The following is a 25,061-nucleotide window of genomic DNA, read 5'->3' on the forward strand; positions in this document are numbered from 1 at the left end:
TAAATATAATAGTGCACTTGCTCAATTAAGTTCTTCCCAGGTATTTAGGATCAAAATTAGATTCTACTCCTTCCATACAATTAGAAACCTTTTACTAACACAAGATGGGCAGCAAATAAATAAATAAATAAATAAATAAATAAATAAATAAATAAATAAATAAACAAACCCTAGGGAATTGGGGAATGTGTTTGCCTGGTTCTGTCCTGTTCACTCATGGTACCATTACAGAACAAGCCACCTTCACTGATATTTCTCAGTTGAGGTCAATTTTCTGTTGGAGAATGAAAGCCATCACTCAGAGCACTAATGTCACTCTCGCTTCTCCAGTGTTCTAATTCCTAACATGAAAAGTAGTATGTAGCTTCTAATTGAAGCGATCATATTTTCTATGTGATGTGTTGCATCACCAAGTGTGTCTATGTTTCTGCCTGTATTACATTGCTGAGTGCTTGGGAACAGAAGATACATGGGGTGATGTAATTCAGATGTACTAATTTACAAATTAGGTGACTAATTAAACTATAAAGGTTTAGATGCACAATGGAGGGTTTGCTTGGAAAAGAGAAGTTACCAAAATCCCAGGATCAATGGTTTCTCTAAAGGGAGGGCTTTTTTTGCTCTTGGAATCTTTTTTTCTACAATCAAGATAAATACGATCAATTTTCAAACTTCTTTTGACCAGCATCTCTCCCTACATAAAATATGGTCCTGTTCAGTGGTGGGATTCAATTTTTTTACTACCGGTTCTGTGGGTGTGGCTGGTGGGCGTAGCATGGCTTGGTGGGCATGGCAGGGGAAAGATACTGTAAAATCTGCATTCCCTCCCCACTCCCGGGGAAGGTTACTGCAAAATTCCCATTTCCTCCTGGTCAGCTGGAACTTGGGAGGCAGAGAATAGATGGGGGCGGGGTCAATCAGAAGTGGTATTTACAGGTTCTCCAAACTACTCAAAATTTCCGCTACCAGTTCTCCAGTACCTGTCAGAACCTGCTGAATACTACCTCTGGTCTTGTTCTGTTCAGTTTTATAATGATCATGCTTATGAACAAAATCCTGAATTCCTTTACTTAATCTCCTCCTCACATTCACATTGTGTTGAAAAGAATAAAAAGTTCATCTACTGTCTACCTTTGCTGCACTGAGTGAATAGGAGTTTGTAGTTAGCACTAAATATTCCATGAAATCTCCTTCCTAATTTCAACTCGCTTAGATTACCCTGTCAATCACAAATTCTTTTTCTGATCTGAAAATAACTCTTCTCAAAGACCACTTCTTAGAAATTTCAGAGGTGGGGGTATAGTGAACAGAGTAGAGCATAGGAAAGAATCTAGTCTAATTAAAGCTCATCTGATTTCTTTAGAACCATTACATGGGTTTTCATCTGATTTCAATAAGTTTTAACTTTTTTTGCTTACAGCTATGACAGCCAACTGGAAAAAAAATCACTGTTTACATTATGCAAAGGAGAAAAAGTTACTTCAAGGCCCATTTCACATTCATATGTTTTCAATATATGTTTATTGAGCATTGATGAAAAACAGTCAGTCTAAAAACATTTGCGGTAACCATTTCATGGCTACTCAAGCCTATATTCATACATTACATCATAGTCCAAACAACTTAACACAATACTATTTGAAACAAAGCTAGTCATTGTGATTGTATACAATTAGGCATACAAAAATAATTTCTACATTTATAAAATAAATCATTTCTCAATAAATTACAATATATTCTTTTTAAAAGGTTTGTGTAAAATAGGTAATAATACAAAAGAGTTATAAAAGGACAAGTTTTTTTTTTATTTCTGAATTGGGGAAAAACTTTTTGGTATCCTAAAAAAAATCATTGAATTTCAGATGGGCCAATATCTTTATAGTGGTCATTGACCAGGATCTCACATCATGTAAAAGTGTAAGTGAGTGTGTGTGTGTATGTGTAAAACAACCAAAGCCACTGTCCTGGATAAAACCCCAAACACACATGAGTACATCAGGAAGATGGCACCCAAAGATGAGCTGCTAAAAAAATGCCTGAGGCAGTAGCAGACATGGAAAAAAGTTCAAGCAGAAGAAGCCCCATGGCAAATCAAGATCCTGCATGGGATGTACCATCTACAAGTATCTGAGATGGCAGTCATTGGAAAATCCTACCAGTGGCTGGAAGGGGCTGGACTAAAATATAGCACTGAGGCAGTGATCTTAGAAGCATGAGAGCAGTCACTAAGCACCAGATCCCTACAAGCCATGTCTACCACACTAGATAGGACCCAAGGTGCAGACTGTACAGAAAGACCCCAGAAACAGTTCAACACAAAGTAGCAGGGTACAAGTGGCAGGCAGTAAAAGCATATACTGAGCAGCACAACCAAGCAGGTGGCATTGTATACTGGAGCTTCTGTATAGTGTATGGACTAGACTTTCCTAAGTCCAGATGGGAGATTCCACAGAAGATTGTGGACAGTAAGAAAGCTAAGACCCTGTGGTACTTACAGATCCAGACAGATGGGTAGCTACACGCCAGTCAACTAGACATTGTGGTAGTAAACAAGGACTGGAAGACAGCAGTGGTGATGGATATAGCAGTGCCAAGTGACACTAGCATCAAGAAGGACTACAAGAAGATGGAGAAGTGACAGGACTCAAAGATGTGAAAAGTAAAGTCCAAAGTGGTCCTGATAGTGGTAGGAGCATTCAGGGCTATGCTTTTTAAGATGGACAATGGCTCCATCAGATCCAAGGAACAACAACAGAGTTCTCTGTGCAGAAGAGTACAGTGTTAGAAACAGATAAAATATTCTGCAGAACCTTCATACTCTCAAGCCTCTGGTAGAGGACATAAAATTAAGGAAGATGCATATTACTCATTGGGATCAGAAGGCCTTTAAAATAATCAGTACCTGAAAGGTATCGGCTGTGCTTAGAAGTCAAATCTGATGAGTTCATGTTAGTTTGTGGAATAAGACTATCAGGAAAATTCAACATTTAAGCTTCCCAGAAAAACATAAGGCAAACAGTTACAAAGGTTTGTTTCCCAACAGCTTACAAGCCTCTGCACTCAGAATAATATAGAATATAATAACAGAGTTCGAAGGGACCTTGGAGGTCTTCTAGTCCAACCCCCTGCTCAGGCAGGAGACCCTACACCACTTCAGACAAATGGTTATTCAACCTCTTCTTCAAAACTTCCAGTGTTGGAGCATTTACAATTTCTGGAAGCAACTTGTTCCACTGATTAATTATTCTGTCAGGAAATTTCTCCTTAAGTTGCTCCTCTCCTTAATTAGCTTCCACCCATCCCTAATTAGAAATGAATGCTCCATGGATCCGTTGGTTAACATGTATCAGCAGTCACAGCCTTTTCTGTAGTAGCACCTCACCCCTGAATTATTATGTTCATGGTGTCCATCAATGATACCTACAGTCATCATGCCAATCCTTGTAGGAAACATTTTGGCAGTCAACCTCTGTTCTGTATTCAAGAAAATGAATAACTGTTTAGATCAAGGGTGTCAAACTCAATTTCATTGAGCACTACATGAGGGTTGTGTTTGACCTCGAAAGGGTGGGGGCAGGGTGGTGTGGCCAGATCGACATCACTTGTGTTGGGTGTGCTTGCCAGCGAAAATGGACTCCCAAGCTCCGTTTTCAACTATGACGGCCTCTTGCAACTCTCTGCCAGCGACAATGGAGCTTGGGAGTGCGGCCCTCCTGAGCTCCATTTTCCCTGAAAGAAGCACCTTGGGCCATGTCTAAGAACCCTCACCAGGCTGGGTCCAGCCCCTGGGCCTTGAGTTTGACACCCCTGGTTTAGATTAATTGTTAAAACTTCTTGCTTTACTTTTTCATTATCCCCTATATTTTATCTAGTAATTTTATTGAAATCAGATTTGCATTTTGTACACATTTTTAATAGTTAACACATAATATGAAGGGGCAACATATTAATGCTCTTCAATGATTACTCAAAGGCATTGCAAAGAAGGCACAGCTTTCAAATATTAACATCCACAAATATTTCAATTCAGGCATTGAGCAAAAATTATAAAACAAACAAACAAAAACAAAACTCTTTTTATTCTATCTGGATCAAAGTTATCTACCCTGAGTTTGTCAATGTCAAGATTGTTAATGCAGTGCTTACAATATAAAAGAACCATTGATCAATATCACAATGTTTTTTGTTTTGGAAGTGATTGCTGTGAAATGACTGTAACTTGGTTTGGAGATATCTTGTATTCCTGGCCAGAACCTTGTGGAGGTGAAGGTAGTGGAGTTTCAGGAGTTGCTGGAAAAGAATTTGAAAAGAAATTATCAATAATCAAATCAAAGCTGTGCTAGTAGTATGGAGTAGGCGTGGGGGCAATAACCAGCATTGGCTGAACTGAATTATAAATAACCACCACTTTTATTTGTTACTGCTCACGCAGTTTCATACAGCACTGAAGTATGATCCAATAATTAAGTAATCTGACTGTTGGCCAATTCCACTAGATCAGCTGAAATAATACTGAAAAAAATCAAAGGTCCATCTAGTGCAAACCACTAAACCTAAACTTAAGTTACCCTGTAATCTGGATGGCTTGCAAATGACAATCACAACAAGACTCCCGAACTTAAAACAGAAATGAAAAGCAGGCAATTCTGGGACCAATGGCAAATTCCTATAAAATAAATTTGTTCAGATTTCTTCTGTGTGTAAGAAAATGTGAATTCTAAAAATAGAAGAGCAATATGGAAGGACAGAAAGAGAAAGGTTTTATCTGTCTATTTTTAACTCAGATCCTATCATGCTTCATCTTCTAGAATCCTTAACAGATTAGACATTGAAAAATGTAGACTCAGCCTCAAAATAATTTCTATCCCTAATGTTAACTAACACTCAAGTATATCTTAACTATGTTATGAGATAATCATTACTGCCCAGCATATATTGCAATACTATGTTGATATTTGATGATGATGATGATATGACCCAAATAATATCACTATCTGACTCTTTGTTAATTCTATTGACTCTAATGATCTAGCTAAAAACCTGAAGTAACAGAAGTATCACAGTAAAATGTACACTGTTCCAAATAGGATTGACTTTTGCAAAATTAGTAATGCCAAATACAGAAATCTTAAAATTTATAAATATATTGTGAATTCCATTGTTTCCTATCAAGAGTTCCAGTTACATTTGGCAGCTGATGCTTGTTTTTCATCTATCAACTATCAACAAGTATTGTGAATTGTATTTATATCAGACAGTCTTACTGTCTGATATATCCAAATCAATTTGATAATCAAAATGAAACAAAATTTTGAATTTTAAATCCCACAGAATACTAGAATGAAAATGACTACCTGATGAATACCAAAACTGTATGTGAAAACATTATTTTTTATAAAACTGGAGGGGAAAACCCAAATCTCATTAAATTTGGACAATAAAGCAATAGAAATGCAATCATTTAAATCACAAAAGGCTGCCATATTGTTATTGTTGAAAGCAATTACTAAGCAAGTAAAAATTATCTGTTCATAGCAAAATAATGAATTTGGAAGGTGTCTGGGCATGATAACAATTTCAGTGACATTTTGCAGAAATAGAGATCTGTTTCTGTATAATTTCTGGACTAGCATTGAAGAAAATAGATTTCTTCCTTCTATATGGCATCAATATCTATGGAATTATGGAATGAAAATTCCTTGAGATTACTGTTAAAAGTAAGAGTAATTAATTAATCAATTGAGCATAATTATTTAATTAAACAACAATTAAGTAATTAATTAATTAACTACATTTATGATCAAATGATCCATTGTTAATCAACTTACCTATCTGTTCCATATGAGCAGAAGCTGCTACTGAACTTATAAGCAGAGTTTGCCCAGTAACTGGATCCTGGCCTAGATGAGGATGAATTGACTGGAGATTAGTAGCATCATTAAATGTACCTGCAACATTGTCATCAAATGAATATCAATTCAAGTGAATGGGTTGCTACTATCAGAAGTATGCTTTTCTAATCAAAAAGGAATTTAGTATCCCATTTACAGGGGAAAAGATAAAGATGAAAATCAGTGTATGTTAACTTCAATCTAACCATTAGCTAAACATGAAAGCACAGTTGATCAGTGTTTTTCATGAAAAAGAAGTTCATAAACTTAGAAGCTCTGAAGAATTTTAAGTTTATGAATAATAATAATAATAATAATAATAATAATAATAATAATAATAATAAGGTCACAATCATAGACATTGCAATACCAGGTGATAGCAGGTTTGCCGAGAAGTAACATGAAAAAATCACAAAATACCAGGACTTAAAAATCGAAATTCAACAACTATGGCACAAACCAGCAGTGGTAATTCCAGTGGTAATTGGCACACTGGGTGCTATTCCAAAAGCACTGGAATTACATTTAAAACAGTTAAAAATTGACAAAATCACCATCAGTCAAATGCAAAAAGCTGCACTGCTTGGATCTGCACGCATATTACGAAAATACGTTATGACGTCCTAGGCCCCTGGGTGGGGACCGACTAGTAACCAATGCCAAATCTGGCGAAACAACTGGCCGCTGTGATTCAATTGTATAACAATAATAATAATAATAATAATAATAATAATAATAATAATAATAATGAACTAGGCATTAAAATTAAAGTACCTAGTCATACAACAGAAAAAGCATCAAAGCCAAAGTGGAAAATCCGTTTAGAACAAAAAATAAAAAAATTAAGGGCAGATGCTAGTAACTTAAAGAACATGCATGAGCAACGGCTTAAAAACAACAAAATCATAGATCGGCTAATCAGGAGATATAGATTGGATACAAGAAACATCAATGAAGCTGTAGAGATTGTAAAACAGCAGATAACAGCAACAGCTAGAAAAATTGAAAGATATGAGGCACGAATCATCCAATATAAACAAAATCAGCAATTTCGATCAGACCAACGGCGTTTTTATCAAAGTCTTAATGTAAATGGTGACACCAAAAGTGAAAAACCAGAAAAACAGGCCACAGTTGAATTCTGGAAAGAATTGTGGGAAAATGCAAAGGACTACAACAAGGAAGCAAAGTGGATACATGACTTTGAGAAAAGCATTGGCAACAAACAAATGCAAGTATTAGAAATAACAACTGAGATGGTCAAAAATCGAGTTAAAAAGGTAAAGAATTGGACATCACCTGGAAAGGACCAATTACATGGTTTCTGGCTCAAATATCTGACCAGTTTACATGCAATATTGGCCAGGCAACTGAATGAAATTTTACAAAAGGGCCAAATTGATGAATGGTTGACAACTGGAAAAACATACTTGATTCAGAAAGATCCAACTAAAGGAACAACACCTGAAAACTATAGACCAATAACATGCTTGCCAACAACCTTCAAATTACTCACAGGCATTATTGCAGATAACATGATGGATTATTTGGAAACAAACAACATCTTGCCAGTAGAGCAAAAAGGCAACAAAAGAAGGAGCGGGGCACAAAAGATCAGCTTCTAATTGATAAAATGATATTAGAAAATTGTAAGAACAGAAAAACAAACTTGAATATGGTCTGGATTGATTACAAAAAGGCATTTGACTCACTGCCACATAGTTGGATCATAAAATGCTTAGAAACAACTGGCATTAGCAAAAATATTACATCCTTTACTGAAAAGGCAATGAAACAATGGAGAACTGAGTTGGCAGTAGGGAATGAGAGCTACGGAATGGTTAACATCAAGCGAGGAATTTTCCAGGGTGATTCACTTTCACCTCTTCTCTTCATCATCGCAATGATCCCACTATCAGTAATCTTAAAAAAAATGAAATTAGGCTACCAAACAGCCAAAAAAGCTGAAAAAATTTCGCATTTACTATATATGGATGATTTGAAACTCTATGGAAAGTCAGAAATAGAAATCCAATCATTGACAAATACAGTCCGAGTATTCAGCACCGATATTTCAATGCAGTTTGGCATGGAAAAATGTGCCACTGTATCCATAAAAAGGGGCAAAATCACTGCATCTGAGGGAATTGAAATGCCCAATGGCCAACTAATTAAATGCAAAGAAAATGAAGCCTACAAATACTTAGGCATTCTGCAGTTGGATAACATCAAGCATGGAGAAGTAAAAACTATTGTCAGACGAGAGTACACCAACAGAGTTAGGAAAATTTTGAAATCTAAATTGAATGGTGGAAATACAATCAAGGCCATAAATACCTGGGCAATACCAGTTATAAGATACACAGCTGGCATAGTTAACTGGACACAAACTGATTTGGACCTTTTGGATCGAAAAACCAGGAAACTAATGACAATGCACTACAGTTTACATCCACGTGGTGATACTGATAGACTATATCTGCCCCGAAAATCAGGTGGCAGAGGATTATTACAAGTGAAGCAAACAGTTGAAGAAGAAAAACATGCACTGGCTGATTATTTAAAAGAAAGTCAAGAACATCTATTAATCGAAGTAAAGAACAAAAATCTACTGAAGGCCCAACAGACAAAACAAGAATACAGAAAAGATGTGATAAAATCAAGAATGGAGAGTTGGCAGAACAAAGCACTGCATGGTCAATTTCTGGAAAAAATAAAAGATAAAGTGGACAGGGAACAAACTTGGTTATGGTTAAAAACAGGTACATTAAAGAAAGAAACAGAGTCACTAATCCTGGCTGCGCAAGAACAAGCTATCCGCACAAATGCCATTAAGGCCAAAATCGAAAAATCCTCTGATGATGCCAAATGCAGACTTTGCAAAGAAGCTGACGAAACTGTTGATCACATACTCAGCTGCTGTAAAAAAATCGCGCAGACTGATTATAAATTGCGGCACAATTCAGTAGCACAAATGATCCATTGGAATTTGTGCAAAAATTATAATATTAAAACAGCAACAAACTGGTGGGAACATCAGCCTGAAAAAGTCACAGAAAATCAGATGGTCAAGATCTTGTGGGATTTCCGTATACAAACCGACAAAATACTGGCGCATAATACACCAGACATCTCACTGGTTGAGAAAAATAAGGTCACAATCATAGACATCGCAATACCAGGTGATAGCAGGGTCACCGAGAAGGAAGATGAAAAAATCGCAAGATACCAGGACTTAAAAATCGAAATTCAATGACTATGGCACAAACCAGCAGTGGTAATTCCAGTGGTAATTGGCACACTGGGTGCTATTCCAAAAGCACTGGAATTACATTTAAAACAGTTAAATATTGACAAAATCACCATCAGTCAAATGCAAAAAGCCGCACTGCTTGGATCTGCACGCATATTACGAAAATACGTTACGACGTCCTAGGCCCCTGGGTGGGGCCCGACTAGTAACCAATGCCAAATCCGGCGAAACAACTGGCCGCTGTGATACAATTGTATAATAATAATGATGATGATGAAGAAGAAGAAGAAGAACATTGTTTAAACACAACAAAAATTAAAATCCATCATAATGTATGATTATGATTTAATCAGTACCATGTTGTACTGATTCAAATATTTGGCCATCCTGAATAATATTATTTACTTTAATTCTTTTATGATTTTTCTCCAGTCATAATAAAGATGAGCATAATTTAATCAACTTACTCACCTCCAAGCAACATTTCCTGAAGTAAACTGTCAATTTTAATCATACCAAATACTTTTACAAATTGAATTTGTTCAATCATTTGCCAGGTGATACTCTGGAGTGTAGGCAGAAGCAACAGGAGTTCTCCAAAACGACCTCTGGAGTCGTATTGGTGATCATTGATGTAATCCTCCAAACTCATTTGAACTTGAAATCTCATGTTCCTGATCTTCATTGCATTACTCAGTCCCTTTGCATCTTCAAATGCAGAGAAATGTTACATAAATATACAACACATAACTGGAGAACTTAACTGAATCTCAAGAATTACTCTCCTGACTCTCCTGTGATGCGTCTACTGGCTCTAAGAAGATGATGGTTCTGAATAAAAAAAATAAAGCCTCAGAGACCTAGAAAAAAAGTGGGGGAGGGGGCTACCTGATTGTACCAGCCCTGACAGTTTGATCACAATTTCTTTTTCCTTAATTTGTTTCTATTTTTTTAAAAAGACACAAAATGGCAGTCTTCCAACCTCCTTTTATGGTAAGTAGGGAGCACTGAAAAAATAGCCACTGCATTAAAGACCCAGTTATCCTAGTCTCTGTGCTGGCAACATTCAGAATACGTTGATTAAAAAACTCAGCAATGTTTATGTTTGGAAAGTAATCCTTTCGTCTTAATAGGATAACATGTGATTGTAAAGAGCAAAGAAAAGCAACCTTGCACATGCTTAGAAGCGCTTTCTAATTTAAGATTTTTAGTATTATTTCTGTCACAGAAAATATTAAGCCATGTTATGTGGAAAGAGCTCTGAAACTTTCTGGAATGAAGCTGCAGATGATAGAAGGAAACAAATAAACGAACATTGAATATATATGTTGCCTTGAGTTTTCTATAAAAAATAATAAAGGTGAAATACAAATAAATAAATAAATAAATAAAAAAGAAAGAAAGAGACAGACAGACAGAAAGAAAGACATATATACATATATACATATATACATATATACATATATACATATATACATATATACATATATACATATATACATATATACATATATACATACATACATACATACATACATACATACATACATACATACATATGGTACATACATATGTACCATCATCTGAACGTGCCGAGGATACCAGCAGGATGAACACTAAATCTAAAGAATTTATCTTGAACAATCCAGGGCTAGTGGCAATAAATATGTTACTCAGAGAAAATCTGGCAACAGATAAGCTCTCAAGGCCAGCCAAGGGAGGGAACCCTGAGGTCTCACACTTAGGAATTTAAGGGCAAAATGTATCGCCTGCTCTTCATCAGTTTCCAAAGCTGCCTTCGCTTTCTGTTAGTCTTTTCTTTAGGAGTTGGTGACACAACCTAAGGCAGGGTTGTCATAAAACCTTTTCATTTCTCAACTGGCACGAGGATTAAAGTTTTTCTGAAAACCTAAAATATCCATTATAAATCTGATGTTGTCCAGATAATTCCCAGCCAGCGCTCTGACGTTTCAAAATAAGTTTAAGTAAAATCCTGTGAATCCCAATCATATCAAGACCTAGATGACAAACTAGATGACCTATAATATCTCTGCTTATACTTAGAAAGCAACAATTTTTGTTACATTTGGAAATGAAATTCTGAAATATACCTGGATCAAAAAATACAATCGCCTTTAGGCACGCATATTCATTATCATCAATCTGAATTTCCTGAAATGGTTTAATGAGTTCATCCAAAATTCGGTTTGCTACTCTGCTAATCTCTACTTCAGAACTGTTGCGGTGGATGACAAAATCATTACCTGAAGAAATAAAAGCAGGTCAAAATTATTAATGATATATGTAGCTTAAAACTACAGTGCCAATTACCATTTCCACCCCCACCCCACAGTAATTTGAATGAATAAATACACCTCATTGTGTTTTTCCCACATGTTATATGTCACCAATAATCTGCTTAATTATATAACCATGCAAATATAATATCATTTCATTTCATAATTATGTACTTATCTAAATATGTGTATTTTTGGAGTCAAATCTGGATAAAGTAGATCTATATATAAAACAGCTGAAAGGCAAATACAGTGCAAATTCATGTCCTGTCACAGAATCCCCAAAAGCATTTGTTTGAGTGCTCTGAAGAACAAAATCCTACATGTTCCATTTGCCTGTGGTCAATTGCTGAAGGTTGTGATTATACAGTATGTTCAAAGCTGAGACTAAGACGTTACCTACTTTTCAACTTTCAGTTAAGTTTTAGGGGCAAAAGAGAAGAGCTCCTGTATGAACCAGCAGGATCTAGCAGGGCCATATGAATATTTTTATCCTCAAGGAATATGTCCAATAGCAGAGAAAAGGAATAAGGCAAAGGCTATGCAAACCATATGTAACAGATTGGGAAATGAGCCAAAATGTTTTCTTCTGCCAATCATGAGGAGAAATACGGTAAATCCCTCATTTCAAGGGTCATGCTTGTGGAAAAGGCAAACAGGTCCAGAAGCAGTACTATTTTGAGTGTTTTTCTCAAAGTAAAATGTCCCTCGGAGTAATTATAATGGCAATAACAACAACCTCAACTACTTCATCTGCAAAATAAAATTTATAATGTATGGTAGCAATAGTAAACTCTGATTCACTTTTTAAAGTATGAAGAATATTTACTTTAGTCCTGCTTCAGGATTTAGTAAACATTTTTTGTTTTGTACTGTTAATTCTGGATACAAATTAAGACGCTCCAAACTGAAATCCTATGCATACTTTTCAGTAAACATAGTTAGGGTTTTATTGATAAAAAGCCAAAATAAATATAACCTAACCTAAAAGAATGATGTCTCTGTAAGCCATAGACCTTTTTGCTGCTCCAAGTAAAAGATGTTCTCCAGCATGTGCTCTTAACAGAGCAACCTTGGATATAAAAAAAAACAGCAGATAAAACATCAGTGCAAAATGTACATGTACAAATGTAATAAAATATTAAAATAGAACATTAAAGGAAATCAGAACCGAATTAGGATTAGGCAGTTCCTATTATTTTTAAAGTCTTCTTCTTTCCCAGAAAAAGAAATGTTGAAGAATGAGACTTCACTTCCAAAATCTACCATATTTTTCGGAGTATAAGACACACTTTTTCCCACCCTAAAAGAGGCTGAAAATTTGGGTGCGTCTTATATACCAAATATAGTCCTGCCCATCCACTGGCCCCCACCCTTTGGCTTCTGCCTCCCAGCAATTTGCCTCCTTGCAGCAAATAGCCTGTTTCAATTTCAGCACAGCCTGATTAGCACAAGCAGCTAATTGTCGGTTGGATCGGCCTCCCGACCACCAGCTGTTTCAGGCTGCAGGGATTACCATTGCCTATTGCCACCTCCACGCCCCCCGTTTTCAGTCTCCATGTGCTCCATTTTTCACATTCTGATCCCCATCATCCGGAATGGGCAGAAAATGGGTTGCACAGAGGCCGAAAATGGGGCATGCGGAGACTGAAAACGGGGTGTGGGGCAGCGGCAATAGGCTATGGCAATCCCTGTAGTCTGAAACAGCTGATGGTCTAGAGGCTGATCCAACTGACAATCAGCTGCTTGTGCTAATTGTGCTGAAGCTGAAACTGAAACAGGCTGTTTTCTGTTTGCTGCAAGGAGGCAAATTGCTGGGAGGCAGAGGTAGATTTTTTTTCTTGTTTTCCTCCCCGAAGCTAGATGAGTCTTATACTTCAAGCGTCTTATACTCCAGAAAATACGCTATTTGAAAATATATTTTTGCTTTTAAAGAATTCATTTTCCTGATAATTTATTTCTTGAATATTTTTGATACCTAAATATCTCATGAAAATCAGTCAATGGCACTGAATTCATATTACCTTAAGCAATACCTTAATTATGGATAGCTGATCTAATAATAGCTAGATTCATACAACATCTTGAAGCCCATAAAATCTTGGATGTGGCCCTCAGAGACTTCTCAAACTCATCACAAATAACCTAATGAGGCAGGAAGTGGATATATACTGTGAGGCACCTAGAGTTGCTCTTGATAGAGAGATGGGTGGCTTATAGGTTTAATAAATAAATATACAGTGTTTGAATCATTCCTGCCCTATAAAACAATAGAATATATCCATACTGTACTTTTGCCTATTAAGAAGCCCTAATCAATTCCACATAGTTTATTAATGACTACATGAACATAAGGTCTAAGGTCTAAATGACCTTGGACCAGAAGAGGAAAATATTTAAACTATTGAATATAGTCACATTAACTTATCTTTTATAAACAGAAAATAATTATTTATTTATAATTAATTAATTAATTAATTTTAAATTGAATTGAAATTTAGTATTTCTCTTTCTTTCTATCTCTTTTTGCTCTATGTTGTTTTGCTCTATGCTATCTTCATTTATGGTGTACAAATGTTAATAGTTATGAACAATAGTTGACTATGAAAGATAGAACAATAGTTTTTTCACACCAACATGAATTCAACTTTTTCCCTCTTGCTCTCCTGAGTCCTGATGTAGTTATTCCACCTGACTACACTAGATTCATGCTCCCAATCCTTCTTTGCAAAGGAAATAATCTGGGGGGTTTGCCATAGAATGAAAACTAAATGCAAGTTTAACACATGGCTTACAACTATGTATATTTTCTCATACATACATTTTCTTTTTTCTCTACATGGCAGAAGAAGGCAAAGGGGGAGGGGGTGTCAAAGGGTGGGAAGGAACATGAAAAAAGATATTTCTAATTCTCAACATGCTTAAGAATTTTAATTTTCTTTTCAGAATAATTTGACTGTTGGTGATATAGCTGTATTATTTTTAATTTCATTTTTTCCAGCACTTTGAAGCTTTTCCAATTTGAAAATAATAGGAATTCTATATGATGCTTTATTTTGGAGTTTCACAGAAGTGTGGGAAGTCAGTCAATTGACTTCAATTAACTACTGAAAGATAGAACTTTCATATGCAGTTTTTGCACCAAATTACACTCTCAACTGAAATCAAGTTTAAAAGCCAATTTTCTTCCATCAAATTCTTATCAAAAAATAACAATGCAAAGCAACAATGGATTTTCCAAAGTCATACTTTTTTTTTTAAGCAATCGTATTTTCCCTTGACTTTCTACTGAAGGCTTGGATAAATATATTGGCTCCATCCTCCGTTACAGAGAATTTTGGAGCCTTATCCTGGTTGACATTACCCTAGGGCTGAATCCTACCACACTTCTTTTTGAGATTCCATAAGTAGTTCTGTGTGAATATAAATGTAGAAATCCTAAGTTTGATTTTAAATCATAGAATGATATTCTTCCCAAACTGAGAGAAAGCGTTTAAAACAGGTGCTTTGATTATTTCATACCTGGTCATCCAGCCGTAGTTCACAGAAAGTTGGAATATATTTTGCCCATTCTACAAGAACCAAGAGCTGTTGCTTTATAGATTCACAAATATCACTAATACTTGCAATTTTCTTAACACTGATGTCAGTAGTGCCAACGTTTAAACTTGAAAGAGGAATCTGTGTGATACAAAAACTCAAATTGGTTAAAGATTCAAAACACTATACGAGTCTTGATAAGTTACCATTTATAAATGTAGATATAAATAAAGTTAAATAAGTTAAAATCTGTATTATTTAGGATTCAGAAATTCAATTTTATTTACTTTCTATTTCTGAGTATATTAGAAATTCTATTCAAAACTCATATATTGATTATTTAATATGCTTCAATTCTCCATATATTACATCTTAAATTACTTGTTCACTATTAAGCACAATTTTAAAAATAATAAATCAGAATAATATAAAACATTCATTAAAATAGTTGTAAGTCAAGGACTTACAACTATAAGGGGAAAGAATGTAAAAAAATAGAAAGAAGATAACAGTTGAAGATACAGATAAAGGTTGAGTAGTAATATCTACTTTTATATCTACTTTTATATCTACTTTTTGATGAATTTATAAAATCCTCCAATCAACCAATTCTAAAGCACACACAAAAAAGAGAAATATAAAATAATAAAATAAAATAATAATAAAATAAAATAACAAAATAAAAAATAAAAAATAAAAAATAAAATAAATAAATAAATAAAAGCAATTAAAAATAGTTAACAATTACCATTAATCATTAAAAATAATTACAGATAGTTCTTGACTTACAACTACTTGTTTAATGATGGTTCTAAATTATGATCACCTCACAAAAAGTTCTTAAAATGGGGTCAAAGATCAGGCCTACATATTAACTCTGTTTCAATAGAGAGTAATACTTTAGGGCCGTAATGGCGAACCTATGGCATGCAGGCCAGATGCAGAACCTTCTTTGCTGGCACATGCGCCATCACCCCAGCTCAGCTCTCCATGGCATTTCTTTCGTGAGCTTCTATTTTCCTGAAAATGACAAAACAGAAGCTCATGGAAGAAAAAAGATCTTACCTCTTGCACACTGCCACCAGCTAGCTTGTCTTCGGGTCTCTGCTGGGCATGCACGCATGTCCGTGCAGGTGCATTTTTGTGCATGTCCACGCATGCACATGCTTGCATATGTCTGTGCACATGCATTTCCACGCATGCACACATTCGGACGCACACACATGCAACTTTCAGTTTGGGCATGTGCAGTTTGGGCACTTGGGGTTTAAAAGATTCGCCATCACTGCTTTGGGGTATTTTTTGAAGACAGTGGGTCTCCAAGAGCATCTGCAGCTGTACAGATGATACTGTGGCAAAATGTGCTCCAGATTCCAAAGGGGAAGAGCAGAAATAAGAGACAGCAAAATTTAGATTGTTTGGTTGGGAGGAAGAAAGAAGGTTAAATCAGCTCTTCTCTAGATGTTCTCAGAATATATCTTTAATGATATGAGTAGTTTACTTTAGTTGGGTTAAGATCTCTGACTGTAGGTGTGGAACAATAAAGGAAAGTGATTAGAAGTAAATTTGTGTGTCTTTCTTGGTTAGGGAGGTTTGACAGATGCCCATCTTGTTCATATGCAGTACAATAGAAACAACTGTTCAAAAACAGCTAAAAGATTGCAGAAGAAGAAAAAAAACCCTGATGAGCTGGGAGTCAAAGCTAAAGCAATTTCAAGGAAAACAAAATGTTTTAGAAAGAAAATGTGATGGCTGTTGGTTCAGGCACAAAAAAAAGAGTAAGAAAAAGGAAACATAAGTAGAAGTATTTTATCTACTGAAATATATGAAGATGTTTATGTATTATATAGTAAGGATTTGTATATTATATCACATCATCTCACTTTTATGGTAATATAATTTTCACCAATACAGCAAAAGTATTTAGAGTAGATGTTGCAGTCCTTGACCTCCCTCTGACTTCTTCATGCATATTCCAAGTGGTTGGAGAAACATTTCATAAGGACTCCTTACAGATTATACCTGATGGCGATAATGGTATCCTTCTCACCTGAATCATTCAGTTAACTATTTTGAATGTGAAAAGTGCATTGAATGATATTACAAAATAAGCTGAATAAAATTAGAATTCTCTTCAGAGAGCCTTCTTGCCTTATTCCGTTATTACAAATGCAAAAAGAATAGATATGGTTATAAATAATGGACTCCGAGAGTATTCAAGAGATTGAGGTGACTCTTTAGGCACTGATAGTAGATTACTGTACCTGACGAGAAAGCACTTCAGCCTGGGACAGTGTGTTAATAGAAGGAGGAGCACTGCCATCAGAGGTGCTTCGTCTGGTACTTATTCGGTCCCGTTCATTTTGAACAGCTGGAGGAAGAGGAGAAGTGGAAGAAAAAGAAAACATAAGGTATTCATATTGGGTTGCATGCAAAGAATTGCATTGAATTGCATTGAAGTGGTATTACAAAGTTATATATATTTAAGGATGGTCTTACTCATATTTCGCCATGGAGAAGAATGACACCTGTGTTTTAATCGTTATTCCTGGCAATTGTAATCTATATATTGTTCCTAAATTATTAATTTCTGCTTAGAGCAAACACTATCTGTGAACAAACACAGGAAGCTGTGTTCTGTGTGGGGGGGGGGGAGAGGTACATGTGTGGGTGTGGCATGTGCATGCACTCTTAAAAAAATAGGGTGTCCTTCTGTATATGTATGCATGCCAAGAAAACTTGTCCATATAATTTCTAGAAGGCTAAGAGGCACACAGACCTGAGGTGACATGCACATAAATGAAAGCTAATTTGTCTTAGTGACTGATGATCCATAAGAAATACTCATTTTAAAAAGATTGAAATAAGTTGACAAATATGTTGATGAAGAAATGAAAGACACAGTGATTTTGCATTTCATTAGTAACAGAATTAACAACTACTTCCTTTTAATTAATCAACTAATAGATTTGAATGGGGGTTTATTTTTAAAAAAAATATTTTAATGAAATTGTGTCATCTCAAAATAGAGATTTCAGAGGAATGTAATTCACAAGGAAGCAAATTACTTGTAGAATATGTTGGGGAAGCAGTCAACCATATCAAGGCTTATTTTGAGAAATTTGAACTTAGATATTGTGCACTAAAATTGATCATTTTCTCCTACAATAGATTTAAATATTCTGTATCTACACTTTTTCAAACTGGAGCAAAATAAATTCTTCACCACCCAATACTTTTTATACCTTCTGTCTCAGCACTTGAAATTCTTGAGGAGAGCCAAAGAAAATATTCCTGCATGTAAAAAGCAAAGAAAGAGAGGGAGGGAGGGAGGGAGAGAGAGAGAGAGAGAGGCCCCAAGCAGTGATGGGATTCAAAAATTTTTACTATCAGTTCTGGAGCGTGGTTTGGTGGGGATGGCATGGCGTGGCATGGCATGGGAAAGATACTGTAAAATTTCCATGTCCACCACACTCCTGGGGAAGATTACTGCAAAATCCCCATTCTTCCCCCAAACAGCTGGGACTCAGGAGGCAGACAATAGATGGGGTGGAGCCAGTCAGAGATGGTATTTACCAGTTCTCCAAACCACTCAAAATTTCTGCTACTGGTTCTCCGGAACTGGTCAGAACCTGCTGAATACCACATCTTGCCCCAGAGGAATTGAGACACTACCCAGGATTTGCTTTTATCGGTATTCATGTTTCTAAGGAATGTCTGATATTGCCTGTCTGCAAACAGAAATACACTTGTTGGATATGGGATAATTTGGTTGTAGCACCTAATTATATTCCAATAAAAGATGACATGGTGGCTCAGCGATTAAGACGCTGGGCTTGTCGGCTGGAAATCTGGCAGCCCTGGTTCAAGACCCAAGCGCCAAGTGGCAGAGTGAGCTTCCATCTTCGCCCCACCTCCTGCCAACCTAGCAGTTTGAAAGCATATAAATGCAAGTAGATAAATAAGTACCACTTTGGTGGGAAAGTAACAGCGCTCCATGACTTTATTCTGGTCACATGACTGCAGAAATGTCTTCAAACAATGCTGGCTTAATGGCCTTGAAACGGAGATGAGCTCTACCCCCTATTGTCAGCAATGACTTCTTTATCTTTTTTTATTTCAATGATAATTAACCTAGCTGTTTGTTTTCAACATTTAAGAGTATTTACTCTAATGGATATTTCTCTGTGTTTTCAACTGAAAAATTTAAAGCTATTTTTGTGTGGCTATTGTAATGTTGATTCATTCATTGGTTTTTCTTTATTATCCAAGTTTAATGTTGAATGGCGCATGTAAATATTTTTTTATCATAAAACTCAAGATATTTGCAAGGAAATCATAGAACATCGAAACATAGACTGAAATATTAAATAGCCAGCAAATCTTCTTTTTCCGTGTTCTATAACATTTAAAAAGTCTAGCCATGTGATTTTATAGGTTATCAAACTGATAGGATACTTTAAGAATTCTGGCCCTTACATAATCAATATAGAACTATTGAAGGTAAAGGTAAAGGCCCCCCTCACTCATATGTGCTAGTTATTCCTGACTCTAGGGTGCAGTGCTCATCTCCTTTTTAAAGTCAAAGAACCAGTGTTGTCCAAAGACATCTCCGTGGTCACATGACCAGCATGACTAAATGCCAAAGGCACATGGAACACTGTTGACCTTCCCACCAAAGGTGGTCCCCATTTTTCTACTTGCATTTTACATGCTTTGGAACTGCTAGGCTGGCAGAAGGAGGGACAAGTAACTGGAGCTCACATGGCACAAGAGACAGAACTATTGGGTGCAAGCAAAAGAAGGCTGTTTCACCTTTAGAAATTTAGAAGACTAAATTTCCTGTGATGACAAATTGTACTTGCTGAAATACATCTTTTATGTGACTACTAGAGATGTATGAAAAATATATCTGTATTTCTAGAGTGTTCTACCTCATGTGTGCATGCATACACAAACAGACACAGACATATATACACACAGAGAGAAAAAAGTATCAGCAGAAATTCCATTTTTTTTTCAGAGAAAAGAAATATTGTAATAAAGAGCAAGAAAACTAAAATGATCCCCACTAAAAAAAATATCTCAGTACATCAAGAGTATGTTGGCTAATTTTTTTTTAATCAAGGATTGAGGATGGATAACTACAAGAAACTATTGTGAAGTCCTACATGCTTGTGGGTAGAACATGGTATGTAGAAAAATAAAAGCATGTTGAAAGCCAAGAGCTGAAGGAAGTCTGAGAAACAGATTGCATTGTTCCTATACAGTACACAATATAATCTTTCCACTTTCACCATTTATGACAGATTTTTCCATCATTTCCCAAACTAGCTTAACTAAACACATATGACATGTTAGAAATGATACATGAAATTCAGGTTTTCTCAAAATATTTTTAAGACATTTAAATTCAGTATTTAAAACATAATGCAGGATTTATCCTAAGAGAAAGCAGGTAAGGTGGCAATTCCTTCCTCCCTTTCAGTTCTCGCGACCATCAGACTCCTTTTCCTGAAGACATTCTAGATTCTTTACAGCAAAGAGAAGAAAGACTTTGCATAAGTTTCATTCACTTTTTTTTTGCTGTGGGATCAATTTATTTTGTGGACTTTTGTATTCCTCTATACAAAAGTTCATGAAGTTTGTCCACTTCAAGGATAAAATACCTAGACAAAAATTGAGCAATGTGATATTTGCAATACAATGCTGTGAGACATGTGCATATCTGTACATTGGTGAAACAAAGCCACTTTACAAGTGCATGGCACAACATAGGAGATCAAACCCATCAGGACAAGATTTAGCCGTCCATTTGCATTTAAAAGACAACAGTCACTCTTTTGAAGACTGCAAAGTCCACATTTTGGATAGAGAGGATCATTAGTTTGAAAGAGGTGTAAAATAGACCATTTATGTTAACATTGCATTGAGCAGCCCTCCTTCAAAAGAGGGGGAGGGATAAAACACCATCTATCTCCAGTCTACAATGCAGCTTTTGCCAAAGTGCCAAGAACATTCCACAACCAATTACACCCAGAGGGCAAAGATGGCCTCAAGAGCTCTCACAGAGAACATGAATGGACCAGTTAATTGCAAGAAATACAATCCGTCCCTTTCCCACCACCACCATCCAGTCAGAATCTATCCTTCCACCACCAGCAGCCAATCTCAATTGTCAGTACCTATCCTCCATCCCTCCCTCCCCACCAACTGATGAAGTTTCTTGGATGAGAAATGAAATGATTTGTTCCTCTTCCTCAAGAAAAAACAGTCCAGCTGCCTTTTGAAAAAGCACTTTTGAGACCATAATCATATAAAAATATACAGGAAGAGGCTGAAACTGCAGCAAGGAATATCCATTAAAAGGAATAAGGCTACATTTCCCACCACGGAGGAGTTTAAGTATAAGGGCATATCAAGGGTAGAAAAGCATAGTTACAGTAAAGGTATCTTTTTAGTTCATACAGAACCTTATCACATTTTGTATGAGCAGTGATTTTATTTCCAGTTATCTATTTGTGCTTTTTAGTGAAGCAATCTGCATCCAAGAAGTTGTAAGCAGCACCAATGCTTCAATAAAAAATGTGTTCAGCTTACTATACAGTATTCACAATTTATATGAAGAATGAACACACTTTATGGTGAAGACACACTAGATTCTTAGCCAAGGACATTCTCTGATGGGCCTTTTATTAAGGTCATAATAAGAAACGTCATACAGTGATAAACACTAAATGATAAATGATCATGCAGACATGAATCAAGAATGATGTCCTAGGTTTTTTTTTAACTGGAGAAATGCTATCTTTCTCATTCCTTAACTCAGCACCTGAACAACAAAATGCAGTTAAAAGTTTTAAACATAAAATTATACCAGAGATATCCTCACCTGTTTTGATTTGCCAAGCTAAGTAGAAAGGCTGTGTGGGGAGGAAAATGTAATTTTTAAGTTTCCCAGTAATAAATACTTAGCTTGCATGTCATTCATCTTGAAAGTGTTGTTGTATGTGTGTGTGTTTCATGAAATAATATTTGTAGCATGAAGTGCTATTAAAATATGAAATCTGGAAAGAATATGAAAGACAAGCATAGAATTCACTGATATAATTCTTCATGACCAGGAAAGTTTTTCTCCCTTAAATTTCTTCAATTTCATATGGTACATCACATCACATCCTAGGCAAGTTTTCAAGTTAACCTTCCGTCAGAAAGGGTAGGGAAGACATTGATAGGCAAAGAGGGAAGAGATGAAGAACAACAGAGTCATGGGAATATCAAGAAACCATCAAGAGCATTCTATAACTGAAGTTTTCGGATGATTAAATCTCAAATAGCCATTGTACAGCATCAGGTCCTGATGAACAATAAAGATTGCAAAAATGTGGTCAAGAGACTATTTGGAAGACTGTCATGATAATTTCTTTTATATAGATCTGAAATTCTTTAAGAAAACAATGGTGTTGCTGTTCTATACTTCAGCCTTTCTACAACAGGGTGTTACAAAGATGTTTCAGCAATGTATGCTGGCTGGGGATGATGGAAATGAAGATCCACATATCTGGAGGAGAGGCAAGGTGGCATTTGGCAAGGTGATTTTGAATGTGTATTTGGCAGTATGTGTCCTTGAACTCAATGGAACTTATTTCTAAAAAAGCAAGGTTTCACTATATGAAATTAAGCAATAAAGTATTGCTGTCTTCCCTGCCTCTCATGCACCATCTCAGAATAAGTAAACTAAACAGTTTTCTAGAAATAATCTGAAACTGAGCTGACAACATTTCTATTTTGAATATGTCAATGGCAATTGAAAAAGAAATTTAAATGTTATTACTCTTAGTTTACTAATGGCTTTGGTATTGCTATTTCATTTAGATTTGAAAATAAACCACAATGTAACTTTTCCAAACAGAATTCAGAACAGATGGGATTTGTATTTGTTTATGATGCAAATGTATAAGCTTCCTCTTTATCCAAAATGTTCCTCAACTCAATTACTAATAGGGTTAAATTTTAGACTTGTATACAAAGAGCAGCTGGCATGGATAGTCATTTCTTTCTTCCCTCCCCAAAATTTTATTTGTTTGTTTATTTAATGAAAAACAGGCTCTGTGGCTACAACTAGAAACCGTTGAACCAGTTTCCTCTTGTTTGTTGTTCAAAACTTCCCTTCTAGCTTCTTCTGCTATTAAAGTGGGGGGGAGTGCTCATAGCCCATAACTGTTATATGGGTGATGTGGCCTTATAAGTCGAATGACTGAATAAAATATTTCCCTGTTGGCTGTAAAGCAGCTGAATTAATGATTTGCTCCAATCTGGTGAGAATTGGGGGTGTCAGGTGATATTAAATAGCTTTTTTGCCTGTAAGGCTTCCCAGTTGCACTTTCAGAGGCTCTTCTTAATTACTTTTAAGGCAAGTCTTTTGGAGAAAAGCCATTTTGCAATGAATTGTCAAACCTAAATTGTTCTTCAATATCAAAACGGATGGTTTGCACAATAATACCTCAAGTAATTTGTCTGAGAATTTTTTAAAAATCCCCAGAAATATTTTCAGACTACATGAAAATAGAGAAGGGGTTCATTATTATTTTTCAAAAGTAATCGGGTGATCATGAAATCATGTATATATTTCTTTAAAGAACCTGGCACACTAACAACATCGTCTGTAAGAAAAGTAGCAGAACCTGAGGCAAAGTCAAAGCCTACAATCTCTACATAGCCACAAATGGACTATGTCCAAGCTTTCTTGAAATCCTTTGACCCTTTTCTAATGCCAAGACAGTGCTTCTTGTGAAGAGGCATGATTAATTAACTGGACCTTTACATATGGTCCTGATGTTTTATGCCGGACATTATCAGATTCTTGGCAGAGAGATTTCAGTAATCTCTGAAATGACCAGATAATCCTGTAATGTTGCCTGGGCAGAAGGTAAACTCCAGAGAGAAAAACTGTGATCTTCATAATGTCTGATACAGATATAAGAACGCCAGTCTATATAGACATGAAACAAACATGGAAGAAATTTCTCACTTTTATATTTTAGAAAATAAGAAATTTCCATCAATTCACTGTGGATTGTTTTTCCTAGATTAAGATAAACTGTTAGCAATTATCTTTTCACAGGCCTCTGTGAAGAGACACTGAGTTGAGCCTTTAGCAAGATCTGTTGCACAATTCTCTTTAATACCTTCTTGTATACTTTTCCTCATTCAGCCATTCATTTTTAGGAAAAACTTCTAAGTACAGTAAATACTCAGAAATATGATTAGCCAGAGGACCAAGCCTCTCACCCCAGTGATCCAGTCTATGGTCACAGATTTCAATCTTGCCACATAATCCTACTTTGACTTCTACATGCTGAAATAAACTTAGACTTATATACTGCTTCATAGTGCTTTACAGCACTCTAAGTATCTTACAGAGTCAGCATATTGCCCCCAACAATTTGGGTCCTCATTTTACCCACCTCAGAAGGATGGAAGGCTGAGTCAACCTTGAGCCTGGTGAAATTTGAACTGCCAAATTGCAGGCAGACGGCAGGCAACAAAAGTAGCCTGCCGTACTGCATTCTAACCACTGCGCCACTGTGGCTCATAATCCAGTAAAACACATATTTTACTTATCTAAGTGTAATATTTACTACTACCGCTAGTACTACCAAACCACACAGTTCTCTTTCATATATGAGATGGCAAGGTTCTCTATGCATAGTTTTACTATTCACATCTAGTTCCATCAATCATTCTTTAGATCTTGTATAATTTATACAAGTATTAACAACCAATATGTTTTATAAAGAAGTAAGAGTAATATTAATAATAATATAGCATGTTTCATACCATAATTGATAAATTACCATTACGTTTCTCAATTTTTATGTGAAAAGCTGAAGCCAAAAGAAGTGCCACACTAAAATTCATCTAAAAGGATATTTCCTGAGACTCTATTAATTCAAATCTTCTATCTAAATTCAGCATTTAATCTATGAAATCACAATAGGTTTCTCTCTCACTACTATTTGTTTTACAAAGCTTTGGAAAAAGCATTTTGGTCTTATGATACATTGAATCTTATGTTTA

The 25,061-nt window shown here is 35.8% G+C and overlaps 1 protein-coding gene across 3 annotated transcripts in view; it reads right to left on the reverse strand.

Annotated features, from left to right (window-relative positions):
• Positions 1–3,834: 3,834 nt before the first annotated feature.
• HNF4G (hepatocyte nuclear factor 4 gamma) overlaps positions 3,835–25,061 on the reverse strand; it is a 69,254-nt gene continuing 48,027 nt past the window's right edge. For 2 of the 3 annotated variants that reach the window (XM_087706937.1, XM_014055904.2), the window contains exons 4-10: positions 17,246–17,352; positions 14,964–15,122; positions 12,426–12,513; positions 11,256–11,408; positions 9,616–9,852; positions 5,829–5,948; positions 3,835–4,290 (exon numbers count right to left, since the gene is read on the reverse strand). In XM_087706937.1, coding sequence (XP_087563063.1) covers positions 4,172–4,290; positions 5,829–5,948; positions 9,616–9,852; positions 11,256–11,408; positions 12,426–12,513; positions 14,964–15,122; positions 17,246–17,352 — 983 coding nt within the window. In that variant the 3' untranslated portion in view covers positions 3,835–4,171. The remainder of the gene's footprint in view (positions 4,291–5,828; positions 5,949–9,615; positions 9,853–11,255; positions 11,409–12,425; positions 12,514–14,963; positions 15,123–17,245; positions 17,353–25,061) is intronic. The other variant, XM_014055905.2, reaches the window with a different exon arrangement.

The sequence above is a fragment of the Thamnophis sirtalis genome, unplaced genomic scaffold, assembly GCF_051295495.1.
Source record: "Thamnophis sirtalis isolate CommonGarterSnake01/CBP01778 unplaced genomic scaffold, rThaSir2_p1.2 scaffold_2, whole genome shotgun sequence".
In the NCBI taxonomy this organism is placed as follows: Eukaryota; Metazoa; Chordata; class Lepidosauria; order Squamata; family Natricidae; genus Thamnophis; species Thamnophis sirtalis.